Raw genomic sequence first — 13,986 nt, 5'->3', positions numbered from 1 at the left:
GGCCCGCAGCCCATTGGTCTAAGGCTTATATTAATTAGAAGCTGTTTGGCCGATGGCTCAGGCTTCTTACTGGTTAGCTCTCTTAATTATTAACCCATAACTATTAATCTATGTCTTTCTACATGATGTTCTTACCAGAGAGCGCACAGTTTGTCCCATCTTCCCATGGTATCCCTGGCGGCCTCTCTCTGCCTCTTCTCCCCAGAAATCTCCTCATCTCGTAGCCCCGCCTATACTTCCTCATGGCTACTGGCCAATTAGTGTTTTATTCATCAACCAATCAGAGAATCATATATACAGAAGGGCAGCCCCCGTCACTTCCCCTTTTACCCAAGACTCATCTTTTGTCTGCTGATAATAAATAGGCTTCTGACAGATGTGGTTCCATTTGCATTTCTCATAGGCCTGAGCACTTCAGTGTCATCTTTTACCAAATATTGACTCGGGTCCTTGCTTGTGTTTCAATCTACAGTTCTTGTTGCTTGCTTTATTTAGTTCCTTAGACAAATTGGATATTGACCACTTAGAGATGCATGTCTTAGCAGGCGCCATCTTAGAATGTTTACTGTCTTCAGTGGAGGGTCTGAAGACAAGTTGTCTTTAGACCTAGGAAGGAAGACTCCAAGCTCTGGTTTCCCAAAACCAATTTCATAGCAGGAAATGTTTCTGACCATCAGGGTAGATGCTAGTTCTGTCAGTAGAAGCTAGAGTACCAGCTGGACTCAGTTTCAAACATATATTAAAATGGGTTTAATTTCACCTCCAGTGTTATATAGGGGCTATGTGCAGCTTATTTTCCCTCCTGTTTTCAACAGGGACTCTTTGAATCATTTTTTTAAAGATGTAGCCTCCTCCAAGTGCATTGTTGGAACAGGCTTGGCTGATTCAGTGTGGCTTTTCCTCCACAGGGCTACCGAACAGGCTATGCATACAGGCATCCTCTGGTTCGAGAGAAGCCTCGGCACAAGAGTGACGTGGAAATCCCAGCTACTGTGACTGCCTTTTCCTTCGAGGATGACACTGTGCCACTCTCTCCCCTCAAGTACATGGCTCAGAGACAGCAGCGTGAAAAGACAAGATGGCTGAACTCGCCAAACACTTACATGAAAGTGAATGTGCCGGAGGAGTCTCGGAATGGGGAAATGAGTCCCAGGACCAAAATCACGGTACGCCTCCACTCTGCACACATGGCCCGCTCAAAGTGTTCTACCTGCTTGCTCACCGACCCACATCTGAGCTACAGGGAAGTAGGATGCATTGTAAAAATAACACCACTGTCATTATCAAGTAGTAAATTTAAGGCTCTGTCCCAAGCCTCATATTTGAATAATCTCATTTTCTTCTCCTAATACAAAGTGAATACTCTTTTTCTCCTTTTTTTAGATAAGAAGACCAAAAGCGGTTAACTTTTTTTTAATATTACTTATTTATTTTAGATTAACACACAAAGTGATGTATTTCATAGACATTTTCATGCATAAAAATGTTTTTGTTCTTTTTTTTATTTTACTTATTTTATGTGTATGAGGGCTCTACACCTTTAGGCCAGAAGAGGACATAAGATACTACTAGAGATGGTGTGAGCCATCATGTGGGTGCTGGAGATTTAACCCAGGATCTCTGCAAGAGCAGCCAGTGCTCTTAAGTGCTGAGCCACTTCTCAGCCCTGGTTAACTGTTTCTTTGTGGTTAAATGAGAGTTTGAATGACAACAGTGTCTCGAACCTTCTTAACCCACTATGTGACACTGCTGTGTGGTTGATGTGGCTCAGGGCATTAAAACACCACATTGTGCCGCAATTGCATGAGTCAGTATATAGTTATTTTTCAGCATGACCTTGTAAATAGAGATTGGGTTATTTTATCTGCTTTAAATTTTTTGGTCCACATTTGGTTTGGTTTTGGAGTACATACCACCAAACTTATTTGGGGTTGGATGAAGAGAGAAGGTCTTACTGTGTAGCCCTGGCTGGCCTGGAACTCAAAGAGACCTGACCACTCTGCCTTCTGAGTGCTAAGATTAAATAAAGGGGTGCACCCCAACACCCAGCTCCATCAAACATTTCTTAGCTATTTAAAATTAGTTCAACCTATCATATAAATAAATAGCATTCAGTATGGCAATGTTTAGACATTTAATTCTAATTATCTAATTCAGTCATCTCCAGGAAGATACATAATTAAATCTAAGTTTCCCAGAATTGATTTAATAATCAGAGATTGCCAGTCAGCCACCACTGATCTTACTTAGCCTTCTCTCAGGGTTAGATAGAGTGTAGAGTGAGGAGAGGAATTCTAGAAGGTCCTCCAAACCCCATGGTTCCCATTATGCTAGAGGCTTTAGATTACCCCCTAAAGCATCCTAGTTCAAGTCTTGTCCCAATTCCAGCCAACACTAAAAGGCAAAAATCTAAAAGATTGTACATTAAAGACATTCCTTGAGTTTGATTTCTTGGCTGTTGTCACCTGATGAGATTCAGTGCAGGAGACAGAACTCCAAAATAACAGTTAATGCACAGTTACACTGTCTGTCTGTCTGAAGTAGCTTCCACAGCCTGCTTTCAGCTGTCAAAAGAAGAGAGCATTAATTGGGAGCATCATGAATTACTCATGTGCACTGTAATGGCATTTGCTTCAGCTAAACTCAATATTTGTGGAGGCTTCTCTAACTAGCATGAGGTAGTAGTTACCTACCAAGATACTACTTAGTAAAATATGCCCCCTGGAGACTCTACTCGGCTACTTAGTATCTAATATTTCTTTCACATGAAGCTTCACTCTAGAAATGATTTTATTCTTTGTTCTTTAGTGGATGAAAGCAGAGGACTCCTCTAAAGTTAGTAGTGGAACACCTATCAAAATCGAAGATCCCAATCAGTTTGTTCCTCTAAACACGAACCCAACTGAGGTGCTGGAAAAGAGAAATAAGGTAAGACACGGCTCTGTGGCCAGAAGAGAGATCTTTATCCTGTTCAGGAGTTCATTAGTTTTAGCTTGATTGGATACCTCCAGCTCTGTGCTAGTCATCAATGAATGGGCTCTATGAGAAAGGAATATTCAACATGTCTCTGCTGTAAAGTCCTTCATATTAGTGGGAAGTACAGCTCTCTCACAGCATGAGACAGTAGGAAACTGAGAACCAGGAGGGTAGGGATTAGTGCTACTGGTGTTCAGACGGTAAAAGGGGGCATAACTTCATGGAGTTAAAAATTAACAACTCTTACTTGGGGATATCAAACCATAACTTTTAGGAACAGAGAAGACAGAGGTCATGTGCTTGGTGACCCTAAGAACTTACTATTTCTATTCAGATTCGGGAACAGAACCGATACGACCTGAAGACAGCAGGACCACAGTCTCAACTGCTCGCAGGGATTGTTGTGGACAAGCCTCCTTCTGTAAGTCTGAGGCATTATACCTTGGGTTTCAATCTGCCACACAAAGCCTATGTTTCTATGTTTGTTGTTGTTGTTGTTTTTTTTTTTGAAACTAAGGTTGTAATTTAAAAGTCAGAAGAACTCATAAAACTTAAAGTGCTCCATCCAGTCCCCAATTTCCAGAGGCAGACTGTTCCTCTAGTTGCTCCAAGCATTTGCCTCCATGTGTTTAAATAGCAACTTTATGCTCCACCTCTACACAGTGTAATTCCTACTTTGGAGGACAAGAAGGGACTGCACGTGTGAGGACAGCCTGGACCGCAGAGCAAGACCCATCTAAAAAGCACTTTGCTTATCTGCTTTTTCTTGGTTTATTAGTTTTAAACCTTGACTCATTTTATTGGTTATCAAGTATTATTTATTTCTCACTTAAGAGAAAAGGTACTACTGCCGTTTATATTGTAGGAAGTTATAAATTATGAATCCCACTTTCCAGAGATTAGAAAATGTGGGGGAAAGTTCATCTTACAATAAGAGCAATGCTGACCCTGTCATGGACAAACTTTTAGTTCATGCTTACAGAATGCTCCCAGTCCTTCCCCACCCCCAGAAGGCATGTCGTATTTGGGTTTTGTTTGTTAAGAAATCAGCTTTCAGGTGTGTGTTACTATGTGTTTGCTATTGACCCCGTGGCTTCCCCTGGTCCACTTCTTTCCTTGGTCACACAGCAACCAGCCTTAAGTTAACCATTGTTCTTCTTTCTCTTTAGCCTACGTAGTGCTTAGGCTGCATTGTCACAGCTCTCCTCAGACCTTCGCACTTGACACTCAAAAGCACACACAAAAGAGATTGCAGATAAACAACCTTAGTGATGTAGCTCAAAATGAAAATAACCCAGCTCCAGATTTAGTGAAAGGAAAGAATAAACCTCAGAATGGGAACTACACACATAGAGAGACAGCTGCTAGAGGCCATAGTAAACAAACAGGAAAGAAGACCAAAACGGTGAGAGTAGAGCTGAAAAATGGGATTTTAAATTCAGAAAATCATTAGGTAGTACTCTGTAATTTATACTCTAGTAAGTTGGAAAATCTAAAAGAAATTAATAAATTTCTACATACCTACGCCTTACCAAAATTGGACCAAGAACTTTAAGAAAGAAAAACTCAACAGATCAATAACAAGAAACCATTAAAGCTGTGTCCATTGTGCTTCATGAGGAAGGAGAAAGACAGCACTTGTGGGTTCTGGAGTCTTTAAAATTACCACATAAGCAGGTCACTAATCAATCAGGGCTGCATGACAAGGACTCAGGAGCCTGTTCCTCCCGGCAGCCCTGAGTCAGGGCAGAAGCAGGGTTTATAAGTCCAAAACCATAAACACCCCAGTTACATTTTCACCAATCAGGATGGGGATTAGGAGCTTTCCCTATGTGCTCCATCATTGTAACTGACACAGAGTGTCCAACCAGTTAATCCATCTGTTCTTTTTGTTGTTAGGAACAGGCATTATGTTTTGGGAATTGTTGCCTAGAGAGGAAGTTGATTAGCTTCTGGACAGTCCCCATGGGAATTTGGGCTTTGTTTCACCCTACAGGTAAAATGGAGTTTGAAGTCAAAATGACTATGCTTAAGCCAAGGTGCTTTTGCCTGCTTCCTTCAAAACAAGACCCAAGCAGTAACAGTCTCCCAACAAAGAAAAGCCTTGGACTGGACAGAGTCACTGTTGGATTCTATCATACTTTTGAAGAAGAATGCCATTCAGTGTTCCTTAAACGATTAGCTCATAAAACAGAAAAGGAACACTTTCACTCATTCCATATAAACAATAATACCTTGGTTCCAAAACCAGATTAAGATACAATGGGGGAAAACCTGTAGGCTAGTTTTCTTAATGAACATAGATGCAGAAATCCTCAATAAAATATTTACAAATCAAACTCAAGAGCACATTGAAAAGATCACACACCATGATCAAGTTGGTGTCATTCTAAGAAGGCAAGGATGATTCAACATCTGCAAATCAATATCTGTGTCTGTACAGCACACAAGCAAAAACATCTTCATCTCAATAGATGCAAAAACAGCGTTTGACAGAATTCCACATACTTCCATGATAAAGTCCTGAAGAAGCCAGGCAAGGTGGCGCACGCCATTAATCCCAGCACTTAGGAGGCAGGGGCAGGTGGATCTCTGAGTGCAAAGTCAGCCTGATCTCCAGCCAGGACAGCACAAGGATACACAAAGAAACCCTATCGCAAAACAAAAGTCCTGGAAAAATTAGGAACAGGCTTGTCATACGTCAACAAGAATAAAAGCTATATACAATAGAGCTGTAACTAACGTGCTAACTGGGGAAGACTGAAGACAAGAACAAGATAAAGCTTTCCACTCTTGAGCAATAAAGCAAGAGATGAAATGAAAGGAAATAGGAAAAGAAGAAATTGAATTATCCCTATGAAAATAACTTACTACTGACCCCAATCTATAAATTCAATGCAATCCCCACTAAATATCCAATCACATTCTTCACAGAAGTAGAAAAAGAATTCAGAAACTCAAATGGAAGACTTCAAACAGGCAAATGATTCTTTAGCAGACACTCGAACACATGTGTATGAGTCCACACACAGGAGGGAGAGAGAGAAGGGGAAGAGGGAGTTGGGAGTGTTACAATACCTGACTCCAAATTATTCAACAGAGCCATAGTAGCAAAAAATTGGTACTGACACAAAACCCTATAAGTAAATCAGTGGGATACAATAGAGAACCCAGAAATAAGCCCACACAGTTATATTCACACGACTCTTGACAAAGTGCCAAAAATATATATCTAGAAAAGGCAGGGAAGCTGTCCACTTGTGGAGGACTGAAACTAGGTCCCTGCTTCTCACCCTGCACAGGACTCAGTGCAAAATGTATCAAAGATCTTAATTCAGAACATGGAGTTCTGACACTGCTGTGAAAACGTACTGGGGAGCCGGGAGGTGGTGGTGCACACCGGTAATCCCAGCACTCAGGAGGCAGAGGCAGGCAAATCTCTGTGAGTTCTAGTCCAGCCTGGTCTACAGAGTGAGTGCCTGGACAGCCTCCAAAGCTACACAGAGACACCCTGTCTCAAAAAACCAAAAAGAAAAAGAAACCATACTGGAGGACTTGGAGAGATTGGCAGCAACTTTATGAAACGAACTCCAGTGGGTCCAGAAGTAAGCAGGGATTAACAAATGAGGAACGATTAAGTTCCAAGTGCCTGTACAGCAGCAGGAGCAACAGAGCCAAGAGAAGGGAGAGACGGGGAAATCTTTGCTAGCTATTCTTCTGACAAGTGATTAATACTGAGAAGACACAAAGGGCTCGAAGCTGGGCACCCAAACGACAAGCCAATCTATAAATAACACATGGAAAAAGGGTTGAGTGTGTTTAGCCATCAAAAAAATGCCAGCAAAACTAAGATTCACCTGGAAGTACAAAAGACTTCAATCACCCAGTAGCCTTGAGCAGACTCGTACACACACAGAAGACTGGAACGAGACCTCCGCCCCTCATCTTTACTAAGTTGCCTCAGAATGGAGCCTAGGCCTTGGAGGAAGGTCTGAAACTTTGGAAGTTATAGGACTTTTCAAAATTGTAGCTTCTTAAAATGGCTTTGTGGCAAAATTCCTTCCGGTGAGGAAATTGCATACCATGGGTACAATTCCAAAGCTCCTCTGGAACTTCTCATAGACATGACCACACTCATGTCCCACTGTTTCTGCCTATCCCTCCCCAGCCCTCAACATTGCAAATGTCACCTATGAGATAACATGGTGACGTGCATCCTTGTGGATCTGTCATGTTTTCATTGAATGTGGTGACCTCCAGTTACAACTATTTTCCTGAAATAATTTTCGTTGTTCATTGTGGCTGAATAATAATACTGAATAATAATGTATATATGTACATTTTCTTTGTCCACTTGTCTATTCCCTTGTATCTCTGTTATGTATTGACTGACTGCTTCAGGTATATACCCAGGAATTATACAGTTGGATCATATGGTATTTCTGTTTATAATTTGATAAGAGTATTTTAAAAGTTAAAATGCATGATGCATAGTCATTTCTTACAATTGCTATGAACTGGGTAATCACAAAGACTTACATGGGTGTGTAACTGTGTGTGTGTGTGCGCGTGCGTGTGAGTGTGTGGATAAAGATATGAAAGATATGTACAGCATTTGATAATGAATGTAAGTTGTTGGTTTTTTTCTTTGTAAGACCATGCAATTTGAAGATGATGATCAGGGCCCACCAGCTCCTCCTAATCCATTCAGTCATCTCACAGAGGGGGAGCTTGAAGAATACACGAAGACAATCGAGAGAAAGCAGCGAGGCCTGGACGGTGAGTTCCTCTTTGGTTAGCTCTGGGGTCCGCACACTGATGGCAGAGGCAGTCAGAGCTCTCACATTCTATTCCAGCCCATCTACTCTAGCCCTGCCCAGCTGCAGTGAGCCAGGATGCAGAGGACCACCCTACGCCTTAAGACAGAAAAGCCTGTCCCCTCAGAGAGCAGTCTGAACGCGGGCTGTGTTATCTACACTTGTAACACCAAGGCCCAGATGAATAAAGGGTTTCCAGACAAAGTAAATACAGGTCTTGCTTTGAACATTGCATGGCGTGTGGATTGCTAGTCACAGATTCTCAAGTACATGGTTTCAGTGCTTTGTAAAACGGCGTCAGTATAGTCATTCAAAATCAACACGCAGCACACACTGCTAGGATTAGACGTTACTTCCTGGGGCACATGGGTGCTCTGATGCGTTGAGTCTTGGTGACTTTGGAAGTCTTTGTGAGAGCTGGTAGTGAAGAGGCACATGCTGTGATCCCAGCACCAAAGGCTGAGGCAGGAGGATTGTAAGTTGAAGACTAGCCTAGGCTACATGGGAATATCGTGTCTCAAAAACAAGTAAATAGATAAATAAGTTATTAATGAAAAAGCCCTGGCAGTTGAGTCCTAGCAGGAGACTGGTCTTAGCAGGGTCTTGGGGCTGGGTCTCAAGACACCTGAAAGGCAGACAGTGACATCTAAAGAAAGACATCTGGACAAGCAGGACTCGGGGTGGAATTTAGGAGTCTCTGATGCATAAGAGCTTCTGTGTGCCCTCAGCTTCAGTGCCCAGTTAGCATTTCTACCAGAGCAAAACAGAGCCAATGATAAAAGCACTGTCTGTGTGGCTGGGCGGTGGTGCACACCTTTAACTCCAGCACGGGAGGCAGAGGCAGGTGAGTGTGAGGCCAGCCCGGTCTACAGAGTGAATTCCAGCACAGCCAGAGCTACATAGAGAAAAAAAAAAAGACGGGTTTTCTGTGTTAAATACCATGGCGTTACCTGATAGATAGCTAATGACATCTGGGCATCCATTTATCCCAAAAGCAGCTTATCCTACTCACTAATGTACTTACAGCAATTGTTCTAAGTGGCACATTTAACTTGTTGTTCTAACATAAGAAACTTTTTCTATTTTATAAAATGTCCCTATTTAATCTTTTATTTTTGAAAGCCTAAAGATGCCAGGTAACAAATAGACTCTAGACATCACTTTCTATATATAACATTGTAAGTAATTTCTTTTACATTCCTGCATTAGCTCACTAACACTGCTCCAACAGGAGCACTAACTGGAAATGGTTAGGAACTCAGTGAGCCATTCTGCCTCACCCGTGTGGCAACGCTGGCGAGGCTGTGTGACTCTTCATCTGCCTGGCTCCATTTTGGTTTCCTGCACTTGCAGGAGCTGAGTGCATATATATTCTTTGTCTGGGCTGTCAATGTCCATGCTTCTTTTAACCCAGTGTGAAGAATTACAGTTCACGGCCCAAAGCTTTAACACGTTACTCTCCTCAGAATCAGAGTTTGACATGTGGGATAGCGCTAGCATGCTTAGCTCATTGCTGAAGGGCTTGGCGCCTCTGTGAGCAGGCGTTGGATGTGCGCACTAACCTCTCTGAAACCGTAAGCTTCCTTGTTCTGTTTGCATGGCTTTTAACTGAACATCTTATTCAACAGACGCTGAGCAGGAGTCACTCTCAGATGACGCAGCATCTGTTTCACAAATTCAGTCTCAGACTCAGTCTCCGCAAAATGTCCCTGAACAATTAGAAGGTATTCGATGTAATTTCCCATAGCCTTCATATCGTAAGACTCTTGTCGATTGTGCCCATGTCAGAAATGGAACACCTGTTCACAGTAACCTTGCCAGTGTTTTACTGAATTCTCCCCCAAATGTTACACACTTGCGAAATGGAATGTACTACTTTCACTTACATTGAGTCAGTTTGGCCTGGCTTGGGCTAACCCATAATCTTAAAGAATTTGTGGAATTAAAATTGACTCGTCATGTCATACATCTTCTAATCAAAAGCATGAGGCTCTTTACAGTTGAAAATGTCACAGACGCCCTCAATCTAGAGAAAACTAAGTGCTGTCCTCTTCATTTGTAATGATTCGATTTACAATGAAATGACGTGCCATCAGGCTACAGTCACCTTTGACTTTTTAATACCCGTGTTCTCTCCCCCTGTGGCATTTAAGAAAATTAGCTTCATGCTAGTAGATAGTAGGTTATTAAAATGACAATCTGTCCTCAGTAAAATTAAAGCAGTCCCTCAGTACATTGCTAAGCACCTCAGTTTTGAGAACTAAACAGAAATGTTGACTGTGTAAATAATAATCCTCAACCTTCCCCTTTTGTAGACAACCATGAGCTGTTTTCCAAGAGCTTCACCTCCGTGGACGTGCCTGTCATGATCGTGAACGGCAAGGATGAGCTGCACGACGCTGAAGATGAGCTTGCTCAGCGGGTCAGTAGGTTAACTACGAGCACGACCATAGAGAGCATCGAGATCACCATTAAGTCTCCAGAAAGAACTGAAGAGGTCATGTCACCTGATGGCTCGCCTTCCAAGTCACCATCCAAGAAAAAGAAGAAATTCCGCACACCTTCTTTTCTCAAAAAGAGCAAAAAAAAGGAGAAAGTTGAGGCCTAAGTAGTCTTTTTGTAATTTGTATATTACAATGTGACATTGCACAATTAAATACCACATTTTAGTTCATTGTTAATATACAGTGGTAGATCGGATTGGGGTATGTAGCAAACTGGACTTAAAAAACTGGAATGAGGTTTTACTAAAAGAAAAACATTATGGAAAAACTTTGAAATTCATCTCTTTTTATATGTCCAAAAATGGCTTTGAATTTGTAAACAGTTGCTAGTGTCACTTAGCCCTACCCTGATGAAGTATTATTGCTGTTGATCACTAACAGACACCTGTCTGTTACTTCAGGCCTTCTCATCATTTTATTAGAAAGAAATTGCCAGTGAAAAGTGAGAAGTTTTACTTCTCAGCAGCTGCTTGACTTGCTAATCAGACTATAACTTTATCGTGGTTACTGACTGTTTCTCTTGGGTCCCCTTGTTTCAGTGGGCGCTAATGGAATGCTCTAAAAGCTTCTACAACAAGAATCTGCCGCATTAGTACACACTGGCACATATTTTTTTAAATGTTTTAAGAAAGATTTGTTTGGATTTTTATTCATAGTATGAAATTCTCTCACCTGAAGTAACTGTTTGCCAAAAAAAGTCATTTTAATAAACTATAATTTTTGAAGAACTTCCTTTTTTATTAGTTTAGAAAGCCCCTTATTTTTCATAGAGGGGATTTTGTATACATAACATGAGTTATTTAGTTTAACTCTGACAAAAACAATTTTTGTATGTTGAAATGTTTGTATACCTTCAGTATAAGGTGTCATGTGCATCTAGCCAATCAGTTAACAGTAGAGCGCACCTGAGGCTTCTTGGTACTGAGCATAATTCAGGAGTCCAGGGACATGGCATCCAAAGGGCATATAAAAGTCTAGATTCGCATTTGAACCGGATAATGTATTTTTCTCTTAGTATTGCTGAGGGCTGAAGAGTGTCTCCTAAGGTAACCACATGTAAAGGCTGAAAGGGGAAGTAGGGGAGGATGGGAAGGAAGAGTCTACTTTGATAATGATGTGTATCCACAGTGGAATATATAGTTTGACTTACTGAAAACAAGTCCCAAATTTCTAAAAGTCTCTTTCTCTGCCAAAATCAATGTCTTGGTTGATACTGAGTTTTAAAGAGATTAAAACATACGTACTTTTAGAGAACAGCACTAGAACAAAGCAGCAGGTCTAATCCCACCAGCGAGAAAACTACCACTTCTTGATTTTTGCCAACTTAAAAATTCTTTTAACTTTCTTTCTACTGTAAATACAAATTTAAACCTAGGTTTAATATAGTGTTCTCCATTTTCCCAAGTAATGTCACAGATCAATGTAAATGGATGATCCACAATACTCAGTGAGTAAAAATGATGAAGGTGCCCTGGGGGGCGAGTTGGCGTGCAGAAGTTACATTGACCACAGTGTTCTCTGGGCCAGTTCTGTCTGTGTGGTTGCAAACTTGAAACAGAGCCTGCAAATGTCATTTTAGATCTCACTAACTACTGGAGTCTGTTCATCTCGTAGTGGAAACTTTGAGTTGCTGAACCATGTATCTGACGGTTGTTTTACGTTCTACATCATTTTTGTTATATTACAAAGTATGTAGACACAGTAACCTGTGAACTATCCTTTTCCATAACTTTTAAAGAAGATATATATCTAAATGAATGCAATATGCATAAATATTTTTAAACACAACAGTGAACTATTGCACCTTTTGCTAATGCCTCTATTTACTTGCTTTGGCATAATGAATGAGCCAGTGAACCCAGTGTCCTGTGGAGAAATGTGTAAAAGTTATCTGATATTGCTCTTAGATGTTATGCTAATTAATGTTAAATCACAAATAAACAGTATTTTAAATATATGCATTTGCTATAATGAAATTTCCATTCAGGAGTGATTTCTTAGCTTATACACTGGGGTCTGTCAAGGTTTATGAAAACATATATCTGGGCTTAATAGTGCACACTTTAATCCCAGTACTCAGGGGGCAGAGGCATGTGGATCTCTGTGAGTTCCAGGATAGCCAAGGCTACAATAATGAGACCCTCTCTTTTTTTTTTTTTCTTTTTTTTTTTTTTGGGTTTTACGAGACAGGGTTTCTCTGTATTGTTTTTGGAGGCTGTCGGTCCAGCCCGGCCTTGAACTCACAGAGATCCGCCTGCCTCTGCCTCCCGAATGCTGGGATTAAAGGCGGAGACCCTCTCTTAAAAAAAATTCACATACAGATATGTACCAAGTATCACATATATTTACGTGGGGGGGCAACTTCTGTCCCGGTCGGGTGTGGTGGCCTGCGGATGCTGATACGGTAGAAGATGTGACTGTAAAAGCTCACAACATTAAAATCATACAGACAGTAGTGTAAGGAAAAGGGCAGGAAAATGAGAAAATTCACTGTTTTTCCCCGGTAAGGTTTTAATTTTTCATTCCCTCCTAGTTCTTGCCTGATTGTGTGTGTATTCCCTACATATTGGTAATCATAATGTGAATATCATTTCTGTCCTGTTTTTTTCTACTTAAAATACCTCCCCCTAGAGACACCTGTAATTCCAGCACTCAGGAGTTGGCGTCACGAGGGTCAGGAGCTCAGGCCTTAGCTGTAGGAGGCCCTGTCTACAAAAAGAGCAACCCCTAACATGAATAATTATTTTGAATTTTCTCTACTTAGTCCTAGAGATGAAGTACAAGAGGAAGAAACCATGTAATTGAAGCTTTTACTAAAATTACCTATTACAGAAGTGGAGGATTTCACAAAGAGTAGATTGATAGTCTTGGCATCATAACTTGTTACTCACTTGTAAATAACTGATGAAAAGGATATCAGACAAAGTCTCCTTGCCTGTGGTTCTCACCTGGGTGACCATAAATTAGAAAGTCCTTGCTTGTGTCTTAAGTTAATATTTCATCATGTCTTGTAACATCATCTTTTTTTAAAAAATGGTCAGAAACCCCATAAGAGTGGTGAACTATTTTTTAAAGGCACATACAAATGCAAATCATCTTGGCCAAACTATCATTTTCTAAGGACCGTTTCCTTTGTGGCCACTAGGGGGTGTGACGACCTAACAATCCGGTTCCCAGCTCCAGCACTTCTTTTTTTCTTAGACTTGAATACCATGTTTGTTGTCAGGAACTTGGATGGCGTTTCTTTTGTTGCTTATTCTCGCGAGACTGTCCCTCGGCTCTGTTTTAGCAGGTCCTAGTTCACCAAGACAGGTGTCACCTGCCAGGGTTGTAATGCCTATGGAGAGCATGTAGACTGGAACGGGAGTGACTGCCCACAGGTTTCATGCTTGTGACAATATGACACTTTCTTCTTTTTACTGAGGAAGTAGTTGACAATGCCTGCCCTTTTCCATGTCTCTACATACCAAAGATTATGCCAAGTGCTTTTCACATACTAACACGCTCGACCCCCCCCCCCAGCCCATACATACTAATCACCCCCACCTCATAGGTGATAGAACTAAGCTCTTCGGAAGACGGACCTGGTGTTTTGACCATAGATTCAGACTTCCAGAACTACTGGTGCCCGCTTTGTGCTTATATCTGTGTGGCTCTAGTGTATTTGTTCTGTTCTGTTTTTACAGATG

General features: G+C 41.2%; 1 protein-coding gene across 6 annotated transcripts in view; it reads left to right on the top strand.

The window, feature by feature from the left end:
- Add3 (adducin 3) overlaps positions 1–12,254 on the top strand; it is a 110,393-nt gene extending 98,139 nt beyond the window's left edge. For 5 of the 6 annotated variants that reach the window (XM_013115368.3, XM_021229895.2, XM_013115372.3 and 2 more), the window contains exons 10-15: positions 909–1,166; positions 2,809–2,928; positions 3,311–3,397; positions 7,632–7,755; positions 9,422–9,517; positions 10,109–12,254. In XM_013115368.3, the coding sequence (XP_012970822.1) occupies positions 909–1,166; positions 2,809–2,928; positions 3,311–3,397; positions 7,632–7,755; positions 9,422–9,517; positions 10,109–10,401 (978 nt within the window). In that variant the 3' untranslated portion in view covers positions 10,402–12,254. The remainder of the gene's footprint in view (positions 1–908; positions 1,167–2,808; positions 2,929–3,310; positions 3,398–7,631; positions 7,756–9,421; positions 9,518–10,108) is intronic. The other variant, XM_013115379.3, reaches the window with a different exon arrangement.
- Positions 12,255–13,986: the final 1,732 nt, after the last annotated feature.

This window comes from Mesocricetus auratus, unplaced genomic scaffold (genome assembly GCF_017639785.1).
Source record: "Mesocricetus auratus isolate SY011 unplaced genomic scaffold, BCM_Maur_2.0 Super-Scaffold_4256, whole genome shotgun sequence".
In the NCBI taxonomy this organism is placed as follows: domain Eukaryota; kingdom Metazoa; phylum Chordata; class Mammalia; order Rodentia; family Cricetidae; genus Mesocricetus; species Mesocricetus auratus.
This window is presented reverse-complemented; position numbering and strand designations above follow the sequence as displayed.